Below are 25,651 nucleotides of genomic sequence, written 5' to 3' on the forward strand. Positions count from 1 at the left end.
CCCTCTTATATCGTGCCGAATTCACGCATCTCGTTCTGCCGCTAGCCTGAGGTTGATGGGGTCCAAAATGCGCGGAAGGGTCGTGTGGGGACTGGCGTACGGGGCAGGCATGCACTGAGCCTTCCTATAACGAGTAATAGTCTTGCGGTGGACGTATCAATGGGTATCAATTGCAGGAGGCTAACAAGGGTGTTCTCACTAGTGTACACTCGCGCCAGACGATAAGCGCTAAGAGTGGAGCGGATAACGGACCATCTAGCCAGCTCACGGCTGGTTAATTTGCCTGGCTCCCGTGGTGGCTCATAGCGATGAGCCATGTTGTCGGTTTGATTGACAGTAGATGACTGAATTTATGCAGACATACAACTTCGCTTACACCGAACTAGGTAACGATGAGGAAAAATCATTCAGTCTCGTGAGAGATTGTGAGTCCCGCAGTTGGTGGAATTCCATCACACAATCTGGTCAGCACTGCAGGTATCTTCGCGACTGTAACATCGCTTGCCAAATCCATGTACAAGTGTGCAGAAAGGAAACGCGCAAGACATGTTCCTAGAATCTCTACCATGAAGACGAAGCTTTAGTCTAAGCACTACAACCATTGCTCAAGCCACTTGCGAACTTCTTCTGCGTAGCTGTGCTCAAACCTCAATTGATCTATAGCACGAAGAGCCTTTGAATCAGATTCAAAGTAGTGTTGAGCTTTATTTGTAACTAACTCATGAGCAAGCCTTCACGGAGGAATGATCCCATCCTGGTAGCAAGGAGGAACGCAAAGATCACAGTACGAGTTCTCAAGAACTCCATAGCAATCAGGTTCAATTTTTATGAAAGATAGACGAGCAACCTGGGAACGCTAGTTGTAACGTTCTGTCCCTACATTGAATTTACACTTGGCTCAACATATAACTCGAGGCATGAAATTTGGAACATCTTCCTAAACAATACTCCAGGAGAACTACAAAAGAAATCCGTCTTTGACTCCACGTGCTGCAGTAGCACTGCGCAAGGCTAGTGCTTACCGCTTACCCCTGTCGACAGACCAGAGCCAAGCTCTCGTCGTGATTCATTCAGCATCTTCAAGTATCGTTCTGTTCAATCAACTTGCCGCTTCGGCGCACTCATCAAGGGCATTATGTCTATCCCAGAGTACACCGAGGTTCTTGTCATCGGTGGTGGTCCGGCCGGCTCGTATGCAGCCTCGGCCTTGGCTCGAGAGGGTATTGATACTGTCCTGCTTGAGGGCGAGAAATTTCCTAGGTAAGTGCAGCCAAATGAGCACCAATACACATGACAACAGTGCTCATGTTTTCGGAGATATCATGTGGGTGAGAGTATGCTTCCGTCTTTGCGCCACTTCTTCAGATTTGTGGACCTTGACTCGACTTTCGTGGCTCATGGCTTTTACAAAAAGATCGGTGCAGCATTTGTGTTGAACAACAAGGAGCCAGCATATACCGACTTCATTGGGCCCGGTGGCCCAGAAGGCTATTCCTGGAACATTCTTCGCTCTGAGGCCGACGATCTTATCTTCCGGCACGCAGGGAAGTCCGGAGCGGCAATCTACGACGGTGTCAGGGTCACTGATATCGGATTCGCAGACCATGAAGGCCCCAGTACTGCCAGCGAAAAGACGCGGGACCCCGGAAAACCCATATCCGCGACCTGGACGCGCAAGGCAGATGGCACCTCAGGCACTATTGACTTCGATTATCTTATTGATGCTAGTGGTCGCACGGGCATTATGAGCACAAAGTACCTCAAAAATCGGCAGTTCAATCATCAGCCGGGTCTTAGGAATGTTGCTAGCTGGGGCTACTGGACGGGTGCCGGACGTTACGGCATCGGTACACCGCAGGAGGGCGTGCCTTACTTTGAGGCACTGTCAGGTTCGCGTTCCCAGCTACTCTGTAGTTCATAATGCTGAGAATTCGTCTTCAGATGGCAGTGGTTGGGCCTGGTTCATCCCTCTCCATAACGGTACCACATCTGTCGGGGTAGTTATCGATCAAGAGGTCGCCACCCGCAAGAAAAAAGAGATGGGCTCTCCAGGCAGTAAGCAATTCTACCTAGAGGTGCTGAAATCCGCGTCTAGGATGCTTGAGCCGATGATTAAGGATGCCACGCTTGTCTCCGACATCAAAGCCGCGTCCGACTGGTCGTACAGCGCCTCGTCCTATGCAAGCTATAACACACGCATTGTCGGAGATGCTGGTAGCTTCATTGACCCTTTCTTCTCATCAGGTGTTCATCTCGCTGTATCCAGTGGGCTTTCCGCTGCCGCAACCATCTGTGCCTCGATCAAGGGCCAATGCAGCGAATATGAGGCTTTAGAATGGCATTCGAAACGTGTTGCTCGAAGTTACACACGCTTTCTCCTAATAGTCCTGAGCGCTCTGAAGCAGATGAGAGAGCCGGACCGAGCCGTACTTAGTGATCCAGACGAGGCGGGGTTTGCTCGTGCATTTGATCATTTCCAATCCAGTGAGTGGTCTCAGCGGGGTTCCTTCATGTAAATCGCTAACGACGTGAAGTCATCCAGGGCATTGCCGACGTCAATGCAGTGGGAACTCAAGAGGAAGTGCGCAACGCCGTTGACTTTTCCTTCACGGCGTTTGTGTCACCATTGGATCTAGCAAAGCGTGACACTGTCTTGAGAAGGGTTGAGTCTCTCAAGGCGGCTGGTGGTGAGCAAGACATGGAGAAGCTCCATTCGTATCTCTCCCAGGAGGAGCTGGAAATACTTGAGTCCTTACGTGCGAAAAAGACGGCGCTCAAGGCGGACATTATTAATGTGGACAGTTTCACCTCGGACACAATTGACGGCCGTTTTATCAACATGGTGCAAGGCTCTCTTGGTCTCGAAGCTGTGGAATAAACATCATGACTTGATTCGGGTCGGATTCGAAGTGATGCCTGTAATTTGTTCTTCACTTTATGAATGGATAATTTCAGGCGCGTACCGGATGCTCCTAATTCATACTCGCGGACGCGATGAAACTACAAATCTTCCGTGATCGCGCACCAAAGGTTCATCTCATCGTGTAGAATGCCTAATACATCGACTAAATCCGTACCTTTTCCGGCCCTTCCATATGCATGCACTCTAAAATGCCTCTAACGCGGCTAACAACTTGATCCGATCTCGACACTCCTACCTAGGCAATGCTTAATCTCGAGCGGCGAGCATCACGGTCTTCCTGATACATCAACAATTGGTCCTGGGCTACTATTCGTACATTGAATTGTACCTCGTACAAGGGGTCATCTGCCCGAAATGCCCATGGATCTATCACTGTCTTGGCGATATCCCGGATCGATCAGCTGGGGTGCCGGCGCGAGGCTGTTTTCGACCAGATTCGACGCCGCATGGCGTAACATATCCACAGCGCACATACGCAACAAAGCTTGAGCTAGGCTCGTCCCGCGGACTGCCCCATACGGCTTGTATAAAACCGCATGTCTGAAGGCATTTGAAACGAATTATCGTGACTTTGCAATGACATCAGCACTTTCCCATCGCCAAGCAATCCTATCAGACGTGAGGATGATACTACCAATGCCCTAGCAACATGGAGACGTCAGGACAGGCGCAGTCGGAGGCTGTTAGGGAAAGTGAAAGCCCTACGTTTTCACTTTTCCAGAACAATCGTTCTCGACTCCTGTCGAAGCATTTATTCGTCTCCAATGCCGCAGGGAAAACCAAGAACCTCATTTGGCGACGCGTTCTAACGCAGAACGGCACACTATTAGTTCTCATTATATGCATCATATGTACGTGAGACAGTTTGCTACATCCGAATACGCTCTGTTCTGCCCAAATATGGGCTGCTGTGATGTCGTGACCCATGCCGATTGTGAAAGAGGATGCTAACGATACAATTCAGCGCCAGCTTAACATATTAATATGGAGCACCCAACCCCACATATAGACGAGCTTCCCGGCGGGTGGATAGAGACGCCCGCAGATTTTAGTCGCGCACAGTCGTACATTGGTACTCGAGGAGACGAGAATGCACACCCGAGCCCAGCAGCGAGTGCCCCAGCGACACGAAACGCTTGACGGAGGAGCGAGAAAAGGCAATGTCGAAAGAGACGAAGAAGAAGAACTTCACTCTGCCGTTCCACAAGCAGGTAATCGCCTGCACATCCCGTCAGGCAAAAGTCATGCTTGGTGATCCGCAATCATTGTTTGGTAAATGGGGCGGTGTTCTCTTCCAAGCTCTCATTATTGGCTCACTTTTCTACGACTTGCCCAAGACCGCAGCCGGAGTGTTCCCCCGTGGCGGTGTCTTGTTTTATACGTTGCTTTTGAACGCGCTGCTCGCCCTTGCAGAGTTGACGTCGACTTTCGAATCACGACCGGTTCATCTCAAACACAAAAGCTTCTCATTCTACCGACCTTCCGCTTATGCTATTGCTCAAGTGTTGATCGACATCCCACAGGTATTGGTCCAGGTGTTTATCTTTGACATTGTCGTATATTTTATGGCGGGTCTCCAGCGCACCGCTTCCCAGTTCTTCATCTCGTTGCTGTTCTTGTGGATCATAACCATGACGATGTACTCATTCTTCTGAGCGATTGGTTCCTTGGTAGGCTCGCTGGACGTGGCAACGAGAATCACAGGTGTAGCGATCCAGGCTCTGGTTGTCTATACCGGATACCTCATACCACCAAGCAAAATGCATGCGTGGTTTTCTTGGATTCGATGCGCCAACCCTGTTCAATACGGCTTTGAAGCGCTGTTGGCCAATGAGTACTACAATCTGGAAGTGGAGTGTGTCGCTCCTTACATTGTTCCTCAGATACCAGGAGCCCAGAGCCAGTATCAGTCATGTGCGATTCAAGGAAGCACGCCTGACTCTTTGACAGTCAGTGGCGCGAACTACATCTCGGTCGCATATCAGTACTCAAGGAGTCATCTGTGGCGTGGGTACTCCTGCAGCAAACATGCTCACACGTACTAACTTATTTGTAGGCAACTTTGGTTTCATTGCTGCGTTCCTGATCTTCTTCATTGTCCTGACGGCTATAGGGATGGAGATACAGAAGCCGAACAAGGGTGGCGGCGCTGTGACGATCTACAAGCGAGGTCAAGTTCCCAAGACAGTTGAGAAGGCTATGGAAGTCAAGACACGGGCCGGGGATATAGAGAACGGCAAGTCAGAGGCAGTAGCTGATGACGTGCACGAGCGTGGAAACAACGACTCTGTTGAAGGTGTCGCTAAGAACGAGACCATCTGTAAGCGAAACAAGCTTCCATTCTCATTACATGGAAAGTAATCGTTCATCTCCAGTCACATGGCAAAACCTTACCTACACGATACCCTACGAAAGGAATGAGCGCACGCTTCTCCAGGATGTTCAAGGCTACTTGGATGTGATCAGGAACCTTGCTGATGCAAACTGTGCAGGTGGAAGGACAGTGTACTTTGGAGAACTTGGCCATGACAACCGCACGCTCCTCGACTATCTCGAACGAAATGGAGCCAAGAAGTGTCCACCAAAAGAGAACCCGGCAGAATACATGCTTGAAGCGATCGGTGCGGGCGATCCGAACTACAAAGGCAAAGACTGGGGCGATGACTGGGCGTCCTCCTCTGAGAACGAAAGGCTCACCCAGGAAATCCAAGAGATCATCTCAAACCGCCGAAACGCTGCGAAAGACGAGGTGCGCGATGACAGGAGGTATGCTATGCCTCTCACGACGCAGTTGGCCACCGTCATCCACCGCAACTTCGTGCAGATATGGCGCGATCCTCCCTACGTGATGGGTCTCACGATGCTCCATATTATTACTGGTTTGTTCAACGGCTTCAAACTTTGGCATCTTGGAAACAGCCAGATTGACATGCAGTCGCGGCTCTTCTCGACATTCCTTACACTGACGATTTCTCCGCCGCTCATCCAGCAGCTGCAACCTCGCTTCATACGTATGCGATCGATCTACTCGTCTCGCGAAGGCAACGCAAAGATCTATTCGTGGCCGGCATTCATGTGGGGAACCATACTCAGTGAGCTTCCCTACCGAGTAGTCGCTGGCACGATTTACTGGTGCTGCTGGTACTGGACGACTTGGTTCACACGCGATACCTACACCTCTGCCAGCGTGTGGCTTTTCATCATGGTTTTCGAGGTGTACTATCTCGGTTTTGGGCAAGCAATTGCAGCTTTTGCGCCCAACGAATTGCTCGCCTCGCTCATGGTGCCGCTGTTCTTCACCTTTATTGCGGGCTTCTGTGGTGTCGTTGTGCCTTACGCGGCACTGCCAACCTTCTGGCGGCGCTGGATGTACTGGTTGTCACCTTTCCACTACCTCCTTGAAGGCTTCCTGGCTCTGCTCGTGCGAGGGCAACCTATTGTATGCGACATTGCCGAGTTGGCGATCTTTCCGCCTCCGCCGGGACAAGACTGTCAAACATACGCTGGTGGTTTTGCCCAACAAAGTGGTGGATACGTGCAGACGCAGCCAAATGGGGATTGCGGTTACTGCCAGTACGCGACTGGAGACGCCTTTGCTGCGTCGTTCAATGTATCCGAGAAGAACATCTGGTAAGTGGTCCGGAGAGGTCTCCATCGGCCGGTCAAAGCTAACGGGCATACAGGCGTGATTTTGGCATCATGTGGATCTTCATCTTCAACTTCTTTGTGGTTTTCCTAGGCACGTGGCTCTGCTTGGGCGGTGCGCGCAAGATCAAGTCGGTGTTTAGTCAAAAGGATCGAAAGGACAAGAAAGAGGTGAGTGGAAAGCGGAATAGGGACAAGGCGTAGGCATTGTGCAGACCGCAGATTCGCGTTTGTCAATTCCGTTAGTCGAAGAATGTCCGCGGCCGGCCGGTGCGAATACACCCGAGGCTGGGGAGAGGTCCAGCAGCGCACACGCCAATTTCCGGCCAGACGTCAATCCTCCCCACAGGTAGGTAGAGCTTATGTAATTTTTAGCGACTGTGGAGCCGTGGTTCTGGAGCGCGACTTTTCGTGACTGGAGCACGCGTTCGGAAGAGACTTTATCAACTGTCACGATGGCGTGTCCGTAGTCATGTTTGTGCGCGTTGTGGAGCTGCTACCGCACACGCCTGCGACTGCTAAGCTTCTAATGCCGCAACGAGCAATTAACTCGTGCAAACGCTCGGCTGGGCATGTCCCGGCTCCATGTTTGACATCTGCACGCTGCGCACTCCCGCGCGAATATCCAGCATGAGCCCCAACGCCGGGAGCCCTATCACAAGAAAAGGCTCTCTCCTGATTCCGAGGAGGGTGGCTGCGCACATGAAGCGCCCGAGGTCAATCAAATGGTGCGGCCTCGCTCGGCTTTGCGGTCGTCTCAGGTGTTGGCACCTCCCGCCTGGCCGAGGTGTGCAGCATCGTGGACTGCCCAGATCGAGCTGGGTGCGATGGCGGTGCAGGGGGGTGCTTGGCGCTGGCGAAGAGTAACCGGAACAGACTTGGGCACGAACGCGCTGCACCGCCTCATGTTGGTTGTCCGGCTGTCGTTCGGGTGCTGCGTCGGCAACGCGTGCAGCTTGGGGGAGCAGCCGGGCGCGCCAGCCGTGGATAGCCAGCCCGCGCCTGGCAAACCCCAAGGGCACGCGCTGCGGCGGTTGCGAAGGGGAAGGCTGTCGCGCACGCTGAGATGCTGCCTCTGCGCGGCCAATCGAGATATGCTCGTTTGTGTGGGGTTGGCGTGCGCGAGCTGCTTCCGGCCGACGTCATGTCCTTTCCCCACAACACGCACAAAGACAATCGCCCAGACCCGCCCCCAGCAGCACACCGGGCAGCCTAGCCGCAATCACTCGCCCGCAGAGACGCCCAGGGCGTGACGGCCCTGTGCGGTTGCTTGCGTTGCTCAGCGTGGCCACGCGAGGGTCCTGGGTTGGTGGTCCTCGCACATCATGTGAAGGCGTCGCATCGACAATGACATCGTTGTGACTCGCCCTTGCGCGCAGATCGAACAGGGCCATGGTGTTTCTTCCACGTCCCAACCGCCCCAGCATAAAGGCGCTGGGCACGACTTGCCGGGCCTTCTCCCAGTCGCTCCTGCCTTCCCCGAGCATCGTAGCTGAGAGATTCCGATACTTTCCGCCCACTCCTCCAGCTACACACTACGCCAGCCCGTGGCCCAATCACGCACTCCCGCCTACTAGCCTAGCCCCCGGCCTCAAACATTGGAACTTGGGCTACGTCGTCACGATGGAATATAAAGGGCAGCAAGAACCCCTCATCCGCACATCAAGCCCCGCGCCTTTGGCCCAAGACTTTGCCCGTCAGCAGGTGTCCAAGCAGCAGCGTTCCAACTACCATTCCTCATCCATATCATCCAAAGTTGCTTCCACCATGGTTTCTCAAAGCGTCAACAAGACAGGCCTCCACCCGGCCGGTGTCCAGTACGTCCTGCCGTCACTGCCCAGCACAGGGTGCCATTGCCATCGAGACACTGTGGTGAATTAACATGTTGAACCAGGCCTTCAAAGGATCATACTGAGATCGAGGAAGAGCTCCATGACCGAGCACACATTGACTACGACCGCGTTGCCATTGTGAGTCTGGGTGCTGCTTGCGACGCGGTTTCCCGTGTTCTAACCATTGCCTCAGGTCGCCAACCCCTCAGTAGCTGCTCTTTACGAGGATGCTCTCGTATACGAATCTGGCTCAGCCATCACATCGACCGGTGCGCTTTCTGCGTACTCGGGAGCCAAGACTGGACGTTCGCCCTCGGACAAGCGAATCGTAGAGGAGGACTCGTCGAAAAACGACGTTTGGTGGGGCCCCGTGAACAAGCCCATGACGCCTGATGTAAGATCATCTCCCTTTCGTTCCGTTCCTCGCCGGTCGTTGCGCTGCGGCTGCTCGTGAAAGCGCCAGACGTAATCCAGACGGTGCCCTAGCCGACTGTAGTCGAGTGTTGCCGAGCATCCCTGCAAGCCTCCTGCAAGCGCCGTTGCCCCGCATCGCCGCTCATGCGGGCTCCGCCCTTGGGGAAATCCCTCACGTGGGAGCATTCCGGAACCGTTCGCTAATCGACACCCAGGTCTGGCGCATCAACCGCGAGCGTGCCATCGACTACCTCAACACCCGGAACCGCATCTACGTCGTCGACGGCTTCGCAGGATGGGATGAGCGCTACCGGATACGCGTGCGCGTCGTCTGCGCCCGCGCCTACCACGCGCTCTTCATGCGCAACATGTTGATCCGCCCGTCCAAGGAGGAGCTTGAGCACTTCCATCCCGACTACGTCATCTACAATGCCGGCGCTTTCCCCGCGAACAGATACACTGCCGGCATGACTTCATCGACGTCCGTGGCCATCAACTTTGCCGAGAAGGAGATGGTCATCCTCGGTACCGAGTATGCTGGTGAGTTCTGCACTCTACCGCACTGCTGACAATGAAGCTAACCCCATTCAGGTGAGATGAAGAAGGGCATCTTCACCGTGCTCTTCTTTGAGATGCCTGTTAAGCACAACGTCCTTACCCTGCACTCGTCAGCGAACGAGGGCCAGGACGGAGACGTCACTGTCTTCTTCGGTCTGTCAGGCACCGGAAAGACCACCCTGTCTGCCGACCCCAAGCGTGCACTCATCGGCGATGACGAGCACTGCTGGAGCGATACGGGTGTGTTCAACATTGAGGGTGGTTGCTACGCCAAGACAATAGGATTGTCTGCGGAGAAGGAACCCGATATTTTCGGTGCCATCCGCTTTGGTGCCATCTTGGAGAACGTTGTCTTTGACCCGTCCAGCCGTGTTGTCGACTACGACGATGACACCCTGACCGAGAACACCCGCTGCGCATACCCCATCGAGTACATCGAGAACACCAAGATTCCCTGCATCTCCAACAACCACCCCAAGAACATTGTTCTGCTCACCTGCGATGCTCGCGGTGTACTGCCGCCCATCTCTAAGCTCAGCAGCGAGCAGACCATGTACCACTTCATCTCTGGTTACACCTCCAAGATGGCTGGAACCGAGCAGGGTGTGACCGAGCCCCAGGCCACCTTCTCCTCGTGCTTCGCTCAGCCCTTCTTGGCTCTGCACCCTATGCGATATGCCAAGATGCTTGCGGAGAAGATCGAGGAGCACAAGGCCAACGCGTGGTTGCTCAACACCGGCTGGGTCGGTGCTGGAGCCACCACTGGCGGCAAGGTATGAACAAAACCACCTACAACTCCCTCCTTTACTAACGAACATCCTAGCGTTGCCCCCTCAAGTACACACGCGCCATCCTGGACGCCATCCACTCAGGCGAGCTTGCAAACGTCGAGTACGAGGTGTATGACACCTTCGGCCTCTCGGTTCCCAAGACGTGCCCCAACGTCCCCGACGAGCTGCTCAACCCCGCCAAGTCGTGGAACGGCACGGCCGACTTCAAGGGTGAGGTCGAGAAGCTCGGCAAGCTCTTCATGGAGAACTTTAAGAAGTACGAGGATGAGGCCACGCCCGAGGTCCTCAAGGCGGGCCCCCACGTATGCTGCTGCCCCAAGCACTAGACCCTTTGTCGATGCCGCGTTCTGTTCCGCGTGTTGTTCAAATGGGGCTTTTACTTACTTTCTGGCTCGCAGGTGTAGACTGTCGAGTGAGCCGTAAGCTTTTCTCTATCTTTTCCTAAGCCTCCGGGGTCGATAAGCGCATCGACGCGTCGATGCTTTACGAGTTTCCTTACTCCTTGCTCGGGATCCGTTGATCCTTTTGATATCTAATATATCGGACGACTTACTTTTCGGGTTGTACATTTTCATGGAGGCTTCCTAAAGCCTTGTATTATGGAGCGATTGCTGGCGATGATGAGAGGAAGAGCATTGGGCGAGAGGATGGATAGCGGACAGCATGAGTGGTGCTGGAAGATAGTTTGATTGCGAGCCGAGCCGAGACGGCATTGCATGGGCACAAAATAGGGAGTATATAGGTGCGAGCGAATTCATTGGATGATTCTATATTTCACTCTGTGGTCACTCGTCGCTTGTGTAACGTTGTCTGGATTGGACGTTATAGAGAGTTCTCCGTCTTGATATTCTTACAGGTTCGGTAGATGGAGTTGTTGGAGAGGGAGATGGCGACGAGTTTGGGAGCCACCAAATTGATTCGGTCTTGGGGGGGACATGTGAATTCCAAAAACGAACAATGCCGTGCACCCACATTCGAAGAGGTGCTAGCGATGCTTCAACTGACAAACTTGGGTATCAATTCTTAACCTATCAACTTCCAAACATGGCCATTGGGGATTCCTGTGAGAATCATCGTTACCGCTTGAGCATCGAGAAAGTGTTACTGCGAGTTGACGACCGAGGCACACTTCACGCATCTCTGGGCTCTCCTACTCTTTCTCAGCGACACTCTTCGCGCTCTTCGTACTCTTGACACTCTTGGTGCTCCTCAAGCTCTTCTTCGAGGCCGTCCTCTTCAGCTTAGCCTTGAGCTTCTTCCACTTTGACTGCAAATCCTTGTCCTCATCCTCCTTATCCGGTCTCACGCTTTCAGTGCTGCCTCGCGGATAGGAGACAGTACTCCCTAGATCCACACTCTCTATATTCCTTGTGTGCGTGGGCTCCCGTTCCTTCCTCTCTCTCCTCGTACCCAGCAACATGAACTCTTGGGTTTGCCAACCAGCCATGTTCGCTATGGGACCGTCGGTCGGGTTGTGCTGAGTGTTGGGGTTCTTCCACGGACAGTGCTCCCGGTGCGATTCGACCAGGTTGAGGCGCAGGGTCTCTATAGGCACGCCCAGCTTCTTGCTCATCTCCTTGAGCCGGTCATTGTTCACAAGCCACAGGCCGACACGCTGGTGGCAGTGACTGCAGACTGCCATTGATATCTTGGTCTCCGAAACGCCCTTCCAGCCAAAGACGGCAAACAAGAACGACACTATCTCTGAGGGTGTTGCGGGAGGACTTGCGGATATCTCGGAGCCAGGAAGGGTGAAGAAAGAGGTAGGCACGCGCTTGAGCAAGTCCTCTATTCGAGGGTCAGGGTATATGAGGTCCTCGAGGATCGGCAGGTCGTTGACGATGGGCAAGAAGGATTGATAACGAGCGAGGAGGTCGGCTGTACTCTGCGCGCGGTTCGGTATTGGTATGTGATAGATATCGTCTAATGATGTTAGCCTTCCAACAGCAATACGGGGGATCGACGTACCTTGACAGCCGCGCTTCTTCCATAAACAGTCCTCGCGGTGTGCGTCTACGATGAGCTCCTGGTACTTGTCCACCAACGCAGGCTCGACCTCGACTGTGAGATCCTCGCTCATGTCCAGCTCCTTGCCATCCTTGTCCTTCCTCTTGGGCCGCAGCCTTACGACGAGCCTCTTCTCGCAGCCCCCCTTGCACGCCACAGTATTCCAAGAATCGCACGACCAGCCGCGCTTTGCCCACTCGACCTCGTCAATAGCATCCGGCTTGTTGGTCCACTTCTTCACGTCGGCGAAGGTTTTCAGTCGGGCAAGGAACTGCTCCTGGCTGTATGGCTGGTAGTTTGCCGGCTTGCGTGGCGTGGTCGATTTGACTGATGTCTGGTGCTGTCCCACCACACGCAGTCCACTCGGGCTGCCTTTGGGACTGCTGGCCTTGTCGAGACCCTCTTTGCGCGGCGTCAAGAGCTGTGACTTCAGCTGCTGTATCCGTTCGCTGCCGGACACCTGCCGCGAGCGATCCATGCCAATGTCTGAGAGTCGATTCCGCTTCGAGGCAGGTTCGGGTGTGGCGGGTATGGTGAATGAAGCGGTGGAGCCGTTGGACTCGCGGAGGGTGTTGGCAAGGGAGGTGGTCGAAGCGCTCGCATTTTGCAGCCTGTCGAGCAGCGTATCAAACTTGCGTTTTGTCGTCGCGAGGGCGGGCTCTTGCGCCCGCGGTGGTGAGGATGCCATGGAGCGCTGTCGAGGTGCGATGGGCGTGCAGCCGTGTACGAGGGCTACAAAGCTCCTGTGGCTGCGCTTTGTTTACTCCCCAAGGCAGGGGTGAAGCACGTCACGGGGATTGCGATTAGATAGGCACAAGCGCCGGTGAGTTTGAGCTGCGGTCTCAGCAACTGGGCGAACGGTAGCCAAAAACACACAACAGCGCTTCCCAGCGCAACGGCGCGTGCCGTTGTCGTGGGAGCGCGTCAAACCTCCGTTGGCCGCCGCTCCCGCCAAGGCCGCGTTACGTACTTTCACGCCTCGCGCACCCCACCAGCGCCCGCCCATTGCGCACATGCTACCACGCGTTGCGCCATACACATACTTTTTCTGCGCCCTAGTCATCCTGGCCGCCGCACTCGTCCCGTTCTCTTCTTTCCTTTCCCGCAGTGGCCTCCGCCTAGCGCAATTGAAGCAGCACATTTACCCGTGCCCCTCCCCCGCAGTCGCTCTCCCAACTTCTTCAGGCTCCTTCCACAGCTTCAACAGATCCATCGCGACCATGGCCTACGAGAAAGAGCTCGAGACAGCTCTGCTGGCCGTCCAGCGCGCGACCCTCCTCACCAAATCCGTCTTCACATCCCATTCCAAGGGCACCCTCACCAAGTCGGACGCTTCGCCCGTCACAATCGGCGACTTCGGCGCCCAGGCCCTCATCATCGCATCCATAAAGCACGTGTTCCCCGAAGACGAAGTTGTGGGCGAGGAGGATGCAGACGATCTACGCGCCGATGAGACTCTGCGCGACCTGGTGTGGGACTTGGTCACGGCAGCCAAGCTGGAGGACAGTGTGGCAGAGGACAAGATTGGAGGACCCATTAAGAGCAAGGATGCTTTGCTGGAGGCTTTAGACAGTGGTAAGAGCGCTGGAGGAAGGAAAGGCAGGATTTGGGCGCTCGACCCCATCGATGGCACCAAGGGCTTCCTGCGTGGTGGACAATACGCCGTGTGCCTGGCGCTCATGGTGGATGGTGTCCCGACCGTAGGAGTGCTAGGGTGCCCTAACCTGCCCGTCGACGACAAAGCGCCTCTCGACTCTTCCATCGGCGCTGACGCAGACTCTGGCGAGGGCAAGGGTGTCCTCTTCAGCGCTGTAAAGGGCGAGGGAGCATCAAGCCGGCCACTCAGCAAGGCGGGATTGCAAGAGGCGCAGAAGATCTCGATGAAGGACGTGACCGATATCAGCGAGGCCACTTTCTGCGAGAGCGTAGAGGCAGGCCACTCGAGCCACGGCGATCAAGCAAGCATCGCTTCGAAGCTCGGCATCACAAAGGCTAGCGTTCGTATGGACTCGCAAGCCAAGTACGCTTCCATTGCGAGGGGAGCGGGTGACCTGTACCTGAGACTGCCTGTCAGCAAGTCGTACGAGGAGAAGATCTGGGATCACGCCGCTGGTGTAGTCATCGTACAAGAAGCCGGGGGCGAGGTTACCGATGCACATGGCAAGCCGCTAGACTTCGGCATTGGCAGGACGCTCAAGGAGAACAAGGGCGTCGTAGCCGCACCGAAATCAGTGTTCCCCAAGGTCATCGAGGTAGTAAAGGAGGTTCTCGGCGCAAAGCAATAGACTCTGCCAACCTGGACGTTTAATGTAAACATTACGACCTGTATGAAGACATGTCCATTTGCTTGTGTATGAAGCTTTACTTTGACATATATACTGACGCGGAAATCACAACCCACTACCTCATCCTCTCCTTGCACAGCTCAATCGCCACGTCCGCCGTCGCGCCATCGAAGAAATCGTTCAACAGCACAACGACACTCTCCTCTCTCGTCAAACACTTTCCGCATTCCCCTCTCAACAATGGCAGAATCTTCGCATCGCATACTGGCTTCGTCGCAAGGATCGGACTCGTACTGACATCGGCATCCAGCACCGACGCAATAATCACGTCTCTGATATTCGTCGCCGTAGCCTGGCACTGCAGCAGCGTAATCTGCTGTCCCTTGGGCAGATCTCTCGCCATGTCATTGAGCTTGCTGACCATAGAGTCCCCATCCAACGTCGCATTCGCATCGTCGTCGTAGTTGGAGACCTGCCTCGCGTTCTGCAGCACGATGAGCCGCTTTTTCTCGTTCCTCAGATCCCTGATACTCTTCCCCAGCATGTCGTCTAGATTACCAGCCTGCAGCTCTTTCCCGCGAAGGACATCTTGCAGCATGTTGCCGAGATCGTCGTTGGAAGGTCGCGGACACTCGCCCGGCACGCCATCCCACCTGTTCTGCACGACAACCACCTCGTCTTTATGCTCGTCGAGGAACTTGACGAGCGTGGATAGGAAGTCGACGTACTTCATCCCCGGAATCACCCCGTGCTGGAAGTACCACGTGTCCTCGAGTCCGCCAATGCTCTGCAGCTGGCGGTGGCACTGCGCGGGGCGGAACTCAAAGTAGCGCGCCCCGATCTTCAGTATGCTCTCGAGACTGTCCTTTTGCGTGATGGCGAGTGCGCGGATGATGTCGGGCGCGATGCGGTTCACGGCCGCGTCGCCGGCTTTGTTGAAGATGGAGAGGACGTGGGGAAGCTCCCGGCCGAGGACTTCTTTGATGGCGCCTGTGCCTGCGCGCGAGAGGAGGGAGAGCGGGATCGCCATGCTGTTCATGCCGATGTCGTGCGCCGCGGGGAGGACCATCTTGCTGAACTTCTTGGACGACATGTCTTGGTCCTGGGCAATCGCGTCTCCCATCCAGTTCTCCAGGTTCCTTGTCACGGTCACATAGCACAGATGCTGTTTCGGCAGCCCTGCGACCCCCGGCCCGGCGTCGTAGAATCCATAGCACACCACCAGATCTTCTACAAATACCGCAGGCGTCTGGTCCATGGTTTTCAGCGTGCCGTCGCCGAGCTTGCCGGTCGCGCTGTTGACGTCAACCCATTGCGTTGTCAAGTCGCGGCCGTCACGCCGGACAACGAATTGAAAGCGGCCCGTGAACTTGAAGTGGGGGAGAGCCGAGGACTCGACTTCCAGGTGGGTGGTCTGGTATTGCTGAAGATCCGACTTCGTTACTGCTTTTCCCGGAACTGTGAACTCAATGGAGGTGCCCGGGACGGTGAGGTAAGAGAAGCAGAGGACGCCTTTGGAGGGCATTTTGATGAGTGAAAACTATGATTAGGGAGGATCTTGTTACGGGAAAGTTACGGGTGTATGTACTCTGTTCCCAATTCAAGCCCGACTCTTTACAGCTGTAGTTTTTATCAATCCGGTGGAATAACATGAAGCGATAGGATAGGTATGGCAGGTTTGTGTAGAGGACGCCGAGCAAATACAAGTGAGTCCGAAATCTCTGCTGCCATCTTTCCGACCTTCAGCTGGATGGTGAAGCTACGGCATCCCACGACGACGTAAGCCACCCGATCTTGCCGACTTGGCCAGGCCAATTGGAGCTCCAGATGGGCGCCCGATCGGGTCCACTTGTTCAGGAACATCAGACAACATCTAGACTAAATTAGCGCGCCGTAATCGTAGTGAGGGGTCATAAGCGATGTCGAAGCAGGACATGTAGCAAGAGCGTTGCGTATCAATATGATACCTTACATGATGTTGTCTTTTATAAGAGGGTCACAGCTTCATCTATAATGTAGTACCCAAATGCCTATCTACGGCCCTCTACCATATCCTCTTCGCGACCATCGCATATCGTGATACATGTCCAAACGTTGTCCCCTCCCTCCTCTCCTTCTCTTCTTGCTGTCGCCCCTTCTCGTCTCTCTCTCTCAGCCTCCTCAAGGAGTCCGGGTCGTCATTGTAAATCCATCTCCTCTTCTCCTCATCCACGTCCACAACACCCCATCCGCCAATCCGCTTTCCGCCAGTCTCAGTATTGATGCGCTCCCTCTCCTTCATGCCTCTGTATCTGTTGCGTGCAACACGTAGCAAAAACATACCAAGTAGGAGCTTGAATGCGAGGAAGAACAAATAGACGATGAGGAACACAATGAGCATGGTGGAACCGGCGATCACGTCGTCAAGCGTCCAGGTTGAGCTGTACCAAGGGAGTGCACTGGAATTCGAAGACCCCGTGCCGAAGCTAGAGCGGCCTAGGGCACGGCGGAAGATCTGGTCTATGTGTGCAAGGGCGGCGGTAGTCGCTGGTGAAGACGTGGGTGGTTCATTCGGCGTCAGTGACGTGGATGTGCTGGGGAAGGGGGCCGGCATGTGAGTTGCGATGAACATGTGGTACGTTTGAACCGCGGCGCGTACGAAGAGGCAGCTGAGAGGGATGACTGGCAAGCCAAGGCGGCGTGTCAGGTTCTGGTCGATGAAAGCCTGAGCAAATATCAGTAAGCGTTAGGAAATAGCAAGAGATAGGTGCTTACGTCGGAGTAGTAGTCCTTCGCCAGAACGTCGAGGAACTTGTCGTACACTTCGGGCTTTGTCTGATTGAACTTCGTTATGTACGCATGCTTCAACCAGTCGACGGCCATTTCACTGCCGAGAACCAGTAAGAAAGGACTTAATACTTGGCCAATCCATTTCGGAAAGATGGTGAAGCTCATCGGGAGGATACTCGCAGCCGAAAAGGGGGCTGAAGCTGTCGTGTTGCCACCCGTGAAAACGCTGCTGAAAGAGGGTGCGCCAATACTGAGCCCTCCGACTTCAACAATGTTGCGCATCGCAATGATTAGCAACATCAACCAAAGCTGAAAGCGTTCGACGATGTCTGCGCATGTGACCTGGAACAAGTTCTCCTTCTCAAACTTCTTAAAGACGGTAGACTTTATCTCCACGAATTGATTTGACATGAGCAAGGTTAGGAGTGCATTCGAATACGAATTGACCGCAACATTTAGTGTGATAACCTGGTAGAAAAGCGCGGTTGCATGGGCCACGTTGTACACCAGAGCGAGCACAAACATCCACAAAGGTCGGAGGATCTTGCTACGGCCATCGGAGTTGCGATCAAGTGTCTCACGGGAGAACAGACATTCCAAGACATCTTGCCCTAGCGCCGAGAGGAGGCGGTCGCAGACTTCAAGGACGTTGTAGATGACGTACAATTTGATGGCAGACTGCCCTCGTATACCATGGTACATTCTGCTAGCGTCAAAGCGCATGAGAACCACACAGCTGACGACAACCAAGGCGCCTTTGAGCATGTCAGCCTTGTGACTTGGGAGAAGCGCCGAAGGCGTCGACATTGTCCTACGATGCCGATACCGTGTGCGTGTGCGTTTAGGTGTAGGGGCGTCCTTGGTCTCAGGAAATCTGAAATTCATTCCAATGCGGCCATTGTCCCTTGCGGTGGTGGTTGCACTTGCGGGTTGGGGCGATGTCGAAGCGGAGGCGGAAGCCGATGGCCCTCGTGACCGGGAAGCCGTCTCTCCCTCGGCAAGTCCGGTCAATACTGGTGTGGAGGCCTCTACTTGTCTTCTTCGCCGCCACAATCTAGGCAAACCTTTGTACACAAACTTGACTTCTTTGATCATCACAGAACCCCACCACTTCATCAAGATGCCAACGGCGATGAGGAACCGCAGTGGAAGGATCGTGAGAGTATGCATCCAGGCGTCCAAACAAGCCAAAGCTCCAAAGCCGAGTATAGCTTCTAGCTTGGGTGGAAGAAGGAGAAAGTTGACCAAACGGTCATACTTAATTTTCGACGACTCGTAGGGGAAATCGGCGGTCGAAGGTCGATATATATACAGGGGAGAAGGTCGGTCAGCAGACAGTTCTAGCGACAAAAAGGTCGGGATAGACATGGGCGGAAGAGGTATTATCGAGGGCATAGGCGAAGGCACATCGCGATGTCTCTCCTGGGCCGGAGCCTTCAGGTTCTGCCTGTTGTCTCTGGTGTCCAGGTTGAGCGGTGGAGGGACGTGCTTGGCGGGCCGCTTCTCCTCGTCGTTCGCATGCGCCTGTGCGTGTATCTTCTGGCTCGACTCCCTTCTCCGCATTACGTTGGGCGTAGTGATGGACCTCTCTCGCAAAGCAGGTCGCTGCTGCCCCTTGGCCACCAGCAGTTCCCTCTCAGCTCTTGGTTCCCTGCTCCTTGAGCGACTCTTCTTTCTCCTGGTAGCGCCATTGGTTTCGGCGACTGGTCCCAGTTGAACTCCCAGCCCTCTAGTAGCCTCCCGCGAAGGTCTGTCCTCGCCTGACGCCTGTTCTTCCAGCGCATCCTCTTGTATGGGCGTCGCTGCCCGCACGGGGATACTTGCGGGCTCGCTGGTCAGCTCCTGGATCTTCTTGGGACTGAGACGCAGCAGCTTCTCTTGCTCAGAGACGCTGCTCTTGCGCCTCCCGTCGCCGGGTCTTCGGATGGGCGGTACTCGTCTGCCCCTCTCGCTTGTGTCTGACAAGATCGCTTCGTCATGACTGTTTGATGTGTGGATTGGGCCGGTGGGACTCAGGGCACCGTTTCCGTCTGCCTTGTTGTCGCTGAGTCCATCTAGCAGCAATTCGGCGGTGTGCAAGGTGGGCGGGGCCACGCTTTCCGGTTCCGGCGACAGGGACGGGCTGGGTAGCTGCCTAGGCACAAGGACATGACCATTCGTCTTGGGGTCTGTCCCGTTCATGTCGTGCGGGGAGCTGCGCGGGAAAGCGGGTCATCGTGTTGATGGCTGCTTTGTGCTGTCCGCAACGTGGAGCGTCTAAGCTTGGACTGCTAAGCCCGCTTAAGTCCGCATCGATCAAGGAACGCGCCTCCACATTCACTCTTAGCCCTTAGCCCTTAGTCCTTGGACAATGGACACTGCCAAATGGCATTCTCACAATCATCTCGACCGTCAATGGGTACCAAAGTTGGCGAACGCCGCTGCGATGCTACGCAATATAATAGGTACACACGGGCCGCTACCACGCGACGTTCAATGAACTGTCGATCTCTGCCATGTATCGTGTGCTTGCAAGCGGAGACTCTAGCCAAATCCATGACGAGACCCGTCCCTCGGCGCACGCCCGGTTTCCCATATCTACTGCCAGACTGCTCTCCATGATGCCCTACCGCTAATTTTCTTCCATCCTATGTGGCAAGTTGATTCTATGCCTGCATATCATCAAAAGAAGCGCTGCAGTTCGAGATGAGGAACCTCCTTGTCCGGGCGCTGTTTGCTACGGCGAACTCGTCCAGTCCTAGTCAATTTGACTACATCCCGACGACCAGCGGCAAAGTGACTGGCCACATTGCACACAACACGACAGATACCGTCCACGAGTATCTCGGTATAAGATACGCAAGAGCCCCTGTTGGCGATCTACGATTCGCAGCGCCACAACCGTATATTGCTCCCAACAGCACCATCAACGCAACATCCTGGTTCCCACACTGCCCGTTCAATATACCTCCAGTAACCAAGTTCAATCGCTTCGATCCCAACGGCTTTGAGGTCTACAACACTTTCACAGCACACAGTCCCTGGCAAGCTGACCAAGCGGAAGATTGCCTGGCACTTAATGTGTGGACGAAAGCGGCGCCTGGAGAGGAATCTGGCGATCGACCTGTCTTCGTTTTCTTCCATGGAGGACGTTTTCAGATCCCTGGTCCACACAGCCCTTTCTATGTCGGCAAATATTTTGCTGGAGATCAGGACGTCGTTGTGGTGACGATATCGTAAGTCACTCTATTAGCCCAACAACAACTTATGCTGAACAGAATAGCTACCGTCTAGGCATGTTCGGCTTCAGTGGCGCTCCAGGCGTTGAGCAAAATGCTGCACTACGCGACCAACGACTAGCAGTCGAGTGGGTGCGCGACAACATCGCGGGTTTTGGTGGAGACCCCTCAAGAATCATCATCCACGGCCAGAGCGTCGGTGGCTTCTCGACTGACGCCTACCTCTATGCGTATCCCGAGGATCCTATTGTGGCAGGCGCCATCGCGCACTCTGGCACAGTTTTCAGCTTCTTGCCCAACACGCCAGAGTACTCGCGCAGCCTGTACTACAACGTCTCGGGAACGCTTGGCTGTGGGCAGGCATCAACCCCCGAGACCACCATACTGGCTTGCCTGCGCTCGAAAAATGTGTCAGAGATTCTGAACGCTGCGCGCACTGTGCCAGCGCTTCCATCGCAAGCCCTGGCCCAAGCCACGTTCCACCCAACTGTGGACAACAAAACCGTCTGGGCAGACTGGCTGGAGCGCTCGAGGGCAGGTAAATTCGCTCGGGTACCGTACCTGGCTGGCAACGCGGACTACGAAGCTGGCTTCTACAGGGTATCTGGATTCGCGGTGAACAGCACGCTTAGTCCCGCAGCTTGGGAGCTCTTCACTGAGCGCGGCTTCACGTGTCCAGCTAAGTACTCGACAGATCTGCGGAAACAATTCGATGTTCCGACGTGGCGATACCGGTATATGGGCGACTGGCCAAACTTGCGATTGTTCGAGGCGTATGATGGCTTCCCTGATAGTGGGGCATACCATGGCTCGGAGCTGACACTGCTCTTTAACACTACGTACGGCGTGACTGGTTCTGACAGTCCACCAGGGCAACAGGCTGCTGCTAGGTACATCCGACAGGCATGGGCAGCATTTGGTAGAGATCCTAAGCGAGGGCTCACAGACTTTGGCTGGCCAGAGTATGGTTCAAGCAGCGGAAACCTCGTCCGGCTGTCGTACAACAACACTCCTGGACTTGACCTGACAAATCCTTTCCTGTACGATTCCGCTTGTCCGCCTGTAGAGCAGAATGACCCTTTGCCTGGCCGAGGAGGTTTTTAATGTAACACAATGGACGATACGACAGTAGACTTGAATCGAAATCCATTTCCATGCGCTCCGTTTAGCCTTTACTTCCCTACAGTACCAGAAGTGAATATTTATCGATTATTTGGGACATACTGAAGTACCTGTTACTGGAGCGGGACTATAGGGTCGCAGCGGTATACGTCCCGAAATGTCTGATATCAACGACGCGCAGGTGTCGAACTCGTAGCCGGGCAAGGCCGTGCTGCACAATAGTCAGGCTGGGGGTGGGTCGAATTTGACGACGTGAATAAATTTTGTGAGAGATGTTTCCTCATCTCTTTGTAGCTATCTAATTGTTCGGGTGGGATCGCGAAGATATCTCGCTTGTGTCCATTTTTCCTGAAGTAGAAAGGGAATTCGAAGAACTCTTGATGTACCGACCGAAGAGAACCGTCACGATAGAACTGTATGCGTTTATCTGGCCTTGTGAATCTACAGCGGAGAAATCGTTGCATGAGATTGTCGTCGAACGCAGCGATGCCTGGCAGCAACGACTTGCTCCCATCATAGAGTTTCCCGTCGACAGTACAGATGTGGTTCGGCGTGATCAGGGGACATGTAGACGGGTCTTCTTCGCGGTAGTTCTTGTCAGCTTGTTGGATACTTTCTCACAGGACTGCTTCGTCCCAAGAGAAGTCGCCACGGAATTCTTTCAGGTCTTCCAGACGAACGGAAGTTGTTTCCATTTCTGGACGGACGGTTATTTTTTCTAGGACACGTTGCCATTGTCTTTGGCGATTATATTATCGATCCACGGGTCCTCGGATTGAAGTTGTGGGAACAAATCCTCTTGTCGAACGGTTGCTCTAATATTTCATGTAAACGCCCTCGGCTGCACAAAAGCTTTCTTTCTTTTCTGCTCAGGGAAAAAGCGATAGCCAATCTATTCTTACAAGGAATCGTCCCGTTCCTAGGGGCATTATGAATGTCACATGCGCACCTGCAGAGGACCGAACATTTCTTATGTCGGATCGGTGCATGGCTGTGACGTTGGAACAGCCACAGAGCGTCGGCTCCATGCAGTTCAAAATGGCTCACTTGTCTCTAAGATCAGCGACGTCCACTGTTGGACAGACCCTGTGCCTGTGGGACACTTTTCTGGCAGGCGCCATAAGAGGCACAGTCCTCTGAGGCGTTCTGGTGTACCGGCCGTCACTGCTATTGCGGTTCGCCTCCTGTTTCAAAACACTGCCGCCCTAATTGTTGGTCAGGTACATGTCTTCCCCGCTCCACAGAAGAGCACTGCGTAGTGACCCGAGTATGCACGAGAGACGCCGCATGCTGTGCCGCAAAATGACACGAGCAATCCTCAGGCACCATGCATGCATTCTTGCAGCCTCACCACCACCGCCGCCGCCGCCGAAACCAGAGAAGATGCTCAGATGTCCAAACGCGCTCGCTCGCAACTGAGCATGGTGGGGCTACTGGTCGTGCGGCGAACCGCATCTCGAGTGGTACAATGGAGCAAGGTAGCAAAATCACAATACGTGATCAGGATCAGGACAAGGCGAGGTTCTGTATGATATATTGGTAGTTGCAGGACGGGGTGTTCATTTATAGAAACCACAGATCCCAAGGTCTTTGTTGGCGAATATGGCCCGCCACTGCACTGTCATTCGATCTGCAGGCACGAGTGGGGTCGGGGGGCGGGGGATCGGTTCAGCAACTCGCGGCGCATCCTCCACACGCGCAGAGCAGCATCATAGGCATATGTAGATGCATCATTTGACAAAAGGCAATTTAGCATTCCATTGCAATGCAATTTACCCCACCGTCAAATGGTTTACGTGACTCTGGTCGCGAGATGGTCGCTCACCGCATGCTAAAAGTGTCCCCCATTTCAAATGCAATGACCCGTCGCCCAATATAACTCCGAAAAGGGGATGAACGTCCCATTGGGGTATCAAACAGAAAGAAAACTCCAAGCACCTTGAGTCGCAATCAGGGCCACCACCCGACCAGGTATGCAAACAGGGAACGGAAGCCCAGGAATGTCCGGTCCGTGAGGTAGTGATGATAAGCCTTGCAGGACATGATTATGAACTGCTGAACGAGTCTGAGTAGTGCATTGAGCAAGGTACATTCTACCATTAGGTAGCACGACATCGTTGAGCAAAATGTGTTGGTCGAAAAAGCGTCTTCGGTCAATCGAAACGAAATAAGCGGAAGAAGATCGAAGGCGGAGTCGACACACATGTTATACACTCGGGCCGCATTTTTCGAGTAGGTCTGCAGTATGACGTTAGTAATCTAATGAATGTCGCGGATTTCACCACGTACCTAGGCCTTGGAAGCACTCTTCTTAGGCGTCTTCTTCTTGAGCGTCTTCTTCTTGTTAGAAGACGGCTTGGTAACGGCTCCCTTCTTTGAGACACGTGCAGAAGACTTCTTAGTAGCCTTTCCGCAATCGTCGGTATCGTATGGGTTACCGGAAGCGTCCAATTGCGGCAGGAACTCGATCGATGGGACCTGTGAGGTATCTCCGCTCTCCAGCATGTCACTGATCGTGTTGATAGCAGCCTCCACTTCAGCCTTGGTTTTGTTTTCTCCAAGATAGTTGAGTTGTTCGATCTCGCGAAGCACGTTCACGGGGGCCTCGAAATGTTTGGCCTTCTCGGCTGGCGCCACCAGGGCCGCAGCCTCAAGTTCGGTCTTGCCCGCCGCAAGCTTCCGAGAGAAGGTGTTGAGGCGCTGTTCCTCCGACTTCTTGAGTGCGACAGTGTACATGGTACCAGAAAACTGTGCCTCGATGATGTTGAACTGCCGAAGGATGAGAGTAATCTTGCGCGACTGCCACAACTTCTGGTTGTAGGTGGCCCGCTGGTAGTGTTTGCGACAGAAGAGCGGCCAGTCAGTGATCAAGCGCGTGCAAGCTTTGTTCCTACCAAAGTGGTCGGAGATCACCTTTCGCGATAAGTCTACCGTAGTCTGGCCGGTACGACAAACCTCGAACTCATCGTTCATACATCGAAACTCTCCAGGAGCCGGGGCGCTGCCGCCCGCATTGTCTTCGGTCTTCATCTCCACATCTGAGCTCTCGGCAGCTCTGTTGACGGGCACGTTTCGGGTAATGTCCGCAGACGCGTCTCCTGCTGACGGCACCGGCGAGGCTGCACCATTTGTAGCCTCATTCATCGCAATGACGGAGGTCATCGGGGTCATCGCGTTGTCGGCGTAACCGCCTGGAGCGACGGGTGCGATCGTGGTAGTGGAAGGGACTGGGGCAGTGGAGATGGGAGGGGGATCCTGTGGCTCCTTACCTAGCAAGGGCTCTGATGAGTTGAGGATGTATGTGACGCTCATGGGAGCCGAAGCCTGTGGCAGGTTGTCCATGGTCGCGACCTCGGTCATGGGAGTAGTGTTGGCGGTGAAGGTGGCAGTAGGCGAGTCCGGTGACGACATTGCGGGTTTCGGTTAGGGAGAAGTAAGAAGATGAAGAAGGCAACGGTAGCGATCAACTTGAGTGAGTGTCAACAAGAAGGTGTGGAGATCTCGAGGCAGGTGGGCTAACGATCGCTTTATATCCAGGCTGCCGACACAGCAGAGCCTCCAGATGACGCTACTTCGTGATTCACCGCGGGATGTTGGCAGGTGCGCTATGGGTTGGTGTCCGTTGGCCGTTTGAATGGCCTCTGACCGCTCTGCACTTGAGGTGAAGCGGGGTGCGTGTACAATACCGCTTCTACCCACATCACGTCAAATGACGGTCACCAGGACTGGTTCAAACCGGCGTGAATCTGTAGCTGCCTGGCTTTCTTGCTGATTGGGTCTCCGGGGGCCCACGGGAACCCAACGATGAGTCTGGCTTTGCTGCCCGTGCCACCAAGCCTGGAGTTTGCCGTGAAGCTTTAGAGCTCAGTCCAGCAGATGGCTCATTGTGCCACCTGAAGCTTATACATGCCCAAACGACAGCATTGCTAGCGCCTCTGCTATGCCCAACCTCAGAATAAGCGGTGCGGGGAATCTGGCACTTCCAGAGTGGTTTGTTTCACCAGATGTGATATCAACAAGCGATGCTTGCTGAATACTGCATGAGCCGCTTTGTGGAACGCCTACATTGTGTAAAGCGTGGCAATGC

General features: G+C 54.3%; 10 protein-coding genes across 10 annotated transcripts; 6 read left to right on the forward strand and 4 right to left on the reverse strand.

The window, feature by feature from the left end:
- The first annotated feature begins 1,090 nt into the window (after positions 1-1,090).
- Positions 1,091-2,919, forward strand: CC84DRAFT_1192444 (FAD/NAD(P)-binding domain-containing protein). Its single transcript, XM_018181249.1, has 4 exons — positions 1,091-1,260; positions 1,318-1,889; positions 1,942-2,484; positions 2,535-2,919. The coding sequence occupies exons 1-4, from the start codon at positions 1,136-1,138 to the stop codon at positions 2,876-2,878; spliced, it is 1,584 nt and encodes a 527-aa protein (XP_018042530.1). The 5' UTR covers positions 1,091-1,135; the 3' UTR covers positions 2,879-2,919.
- A 1,019-nt stretch (positions 2,920-3,938) lies between these two features.
- Positions 3,939-4,743, forward strand: CC84DRAFT_1159519 (ABC-2 type transporter). The gene has a single exon (XM_018177257.1). It carries the CDS (start codon positions 4,084-4,086, stop codon positions 4,576-4,578), a length of 495 nt encoding a protein of 164 aa, XP_018042531.1. The 5' UTR covers positions 3,939-4,083; the 3' UTR covers positions 4,579-4,743.
- Positions 4,744-5,223: 480 nt separating this feature from the next.
- Positions 5,224-6,763, forward strand: CC84DRAFT_1159521 (uncharacterized protein). The gene has a single exon (XM_018177258.1). It carries the CDS (start codon positions 5,274-5,276, stop codon positions 6,555-6,557), a length of 1,284 nt encoding a protein of 427 aa, XP_018042532.1. The 5' UTR covers positions 5,224-5,273; the 3' UTR covers positions 6,558-6,763.
- Positions 6,764-8,335: 1,572 nt separating this feature from the next.
- On the forward strand, positions 8,336-10,489 carry CC84DRAFT_1077854 (ATP-utilizing phosphoenolpyruvate carboxykinase; the record flags this gene model as incomplete). Its single annotated transcript, XM_018173776.1, has 6 exons — positions 8,336-8,385; positions 8,463-8,538; positions 8,594-8,794; positions 9,030-9,354; positions 9,406-10,145; positions 10,196-10,489. 6 exons carry the CDS (start codon positions 8,336-8,338, stop codon positions 10,487-10,489), a joined length of 1,686 nt encoding a protein of 561 aa, XP_018042533.1.
- Positions 10,490-11,313: 824 nt separating this feature from the next.
- Positions 11,314-12,858, reverse strand: CC84DRAFT_1254494 (zf-C3HC-domain-containing protein; the record flags this gene model as incomplete). Its single annotated transcript, XM_018184468.1, has 2 exons — positions 11,314-12,086; positions 12,132-12,858. The coding sequence occupies 2 exons, from the start codon at positions 12,856-12,858 to the stop codon at positions 11,314-11,316; spliced, it is 1,500 nt and encodes a 499-aa protein (XP_018042534.1).
- A 303-nt stretch (positions 12,859-13,161) lies between these two features.
- CC84DRAFT_1159523 (3(2),5-bisphosphate nucleotidase HAL2) lies at positions 13,162-14,571 on the forward strand. The gene has a single exon (XM_018177259.1). The coding sequence runs from the start codon at positions 13,391-13,393 to the stop codon at positions 14,453-14,455; it is 1,065 nt and encodes a 354-aa protein (XP_018042535.1). The 5' UTR covers positions 13,162-13,390; the 3' UTR covers positions 14,456-14,571.
- CC84DRAFT_71723 (PLC-like phosphodiesterase) lies at positions 14,513-16,397 on the reverse strand. Its single transcript, XM_018187141.1, has one exon. The coding sequence runs from the start codon at positions 15,978-15,980 to the stop codon at positions 14,571-14,573; it is 1,410 nt and encodes a 469-aa protein (XP_018042536.1). The 5' UTR covers positions 15,981-16,397; the 3' UTR covers positions 14,513-14,570.
- A 35-nt stretch (positions 16,398-16,432) lies between these two features.
- Positions 16,433-19,445, reverse strand: CC84DRAFT_1159524 (DUF747-domain-containing protein). Its single transcript, XM_018177260.1, has 2 exons — positions 17,210-19,445; positions 16,433-17,159 (listed from the first exon to the last, which is right to left on the reverse strand). The coding sequence occupies exons 1-2, from the start codon at positions 19,403-19,405 to the stop codon at positions 16,500-16,502; spliced, it is 2,856 nt and encodes a 951-aa protein (XP_018042537.1). The 5' UTR covers positions 19,406-19,445; the 3' UTR covers positions 16,433-16,499.
- A 119-nt stretch (positions 19,446-19,564) lies between these two features.
- On the forward strand, positions 19,565-21,601 carry CC84DRAFT_1134562 (cholinesterase precursor). Its single transcript, XM_018176027.1, has 2 exons — positions 19,565-20,439; positions 20,487-21,601. The coding sequence occupies exons 1-2, from the start codon at positions 19,910-19,912 to the stop codon at positions 21,544-21,546; spliced, it is 1,590 nt and encodes a 529-aa protein (XP_018042538.1). The 5' UTR covers positions 19,565-19,909; the 3' UTR covers positions 21,547-21,601.
- A 2,309-nt stretch (positions 21,602-23,910) lies between these two features.
- CC84DRAFT_1070755 (uncharacterized protein) lies at positions 23,911-24,612 on the reverse strand (the record flags this gene model as incomplete). The annotated part of the gene is made up of 1 exon (XM_018173668.1): positions 23,911-24,612. A coding segment is annotated over one exon (702 nt), but the record flags the coding sequence as incomplete, so codon positions are not given.
- Between the last annotated feature and the right edge of the window lie 1,039 nt (positions 24,613-25,651).

Source organism: Paraphaeosphaeria sporulosa (assembly GCF_001642045.1).
Source record: "Paraphaeosphaeria sporulosa strain AP3s5-JAC2a unplaced genomic scaffold CC84scaffold_1, whole genome shotgun sequence".
NCBI classification, from domain to species: domain Eukaryota; kingdom Fungi; phylum Ascomycota; class Dothideomycetes; order Pleosporales; family Didymosphaeriaceae; genus Paraphaeosphaeria; species Paraphaeosphaeria sporulosa.

Excerpts from the sequence above, each read along its gene's own strand:
- CC84DRAFT_1192444 (XM_018181249.1), top strand. The coding sequence starts at position 1,136 with ATGTCTATCCCAGAGTACACCGAGGTTCTTGTCATCGGTGGTGGTCCG. Across the intron at positions 1,261-1,317 it reads GAGGGCGAGAAATTTCCTAG|ATATCATGTGGGTGAGAGTA; the intron begins GTAAGTGCAGCC and ends ATGTTTTCGGAG. Across the intron at positions 1,890-1,941 it reads TTACTTTGAGGCACTGTCAG|ATGGCAGTGGTTGGGCCTGG; the intron begins GTTCGCGTTCCC and ends ATTCGTCTTCAG.
- CC84DRAFT_1159519 (XM_018177257.1), top strand. The coding sequence starts at position 4,084 with ATGTCGAAAGAGACGAAGAAGAAGAACTTCACTCTGCCGTTCCACAAG.
- CC84DRAFT_1159521 (XM_018177258.1), top strand. The coding sequence starts at position 5,274 with ATGGAAAGTAATCGTTCATCTCCAGTCACATGGCAAAACCTTACCTAC.
- CC84DRAFT_1159523 (XM_018177259.1), top strand. The coding sequence starts at position 13,391 with ATGGCCTACGAGAAAGAGCTCGAGACAGCTCTGCTGGCCGTCCAGCGC.
- CC84DRAFT_71723 (XM_018187141.1), bottom strand. The coding sequence starts at position 15,980 with ATGCCCTCCAAAGGCGTCCTCTGCTTCTCTTACCTCACCGTCCCGGGC.
- CC84DRAFT_1159524 (XM_018177260.1), bottom strand. The coding sequence starts at position 19,405 with ATGAACGGGACAGACCCCAAGACGAATGGTCATGTCCTTGTGCCTAGG. Across the intron at positions 17,160-17,209 it reads CGAAGGACTACTACTCCGAC|GCTTTCATCGACCAGAACCT; the intron begins GTAAGCACCTAT and ends ATATTTGCTCAG.
- CC84DRAFT_1134562 (XM_018176027.1), top strand. The coding sequence starts at position 19,910 with ATGAGGAACCTCCTTGTCCGGGCGCTGTTTGCTACGGCGAACTCGTCC. Across the intron at positions 20,440-20,486 it reads GTCGTTGTGGTGACGATATC|CTACCGTCTAGGCATGTTCG; the intron begins GTAAGTCACTCT and ends TGAACAGAATAG.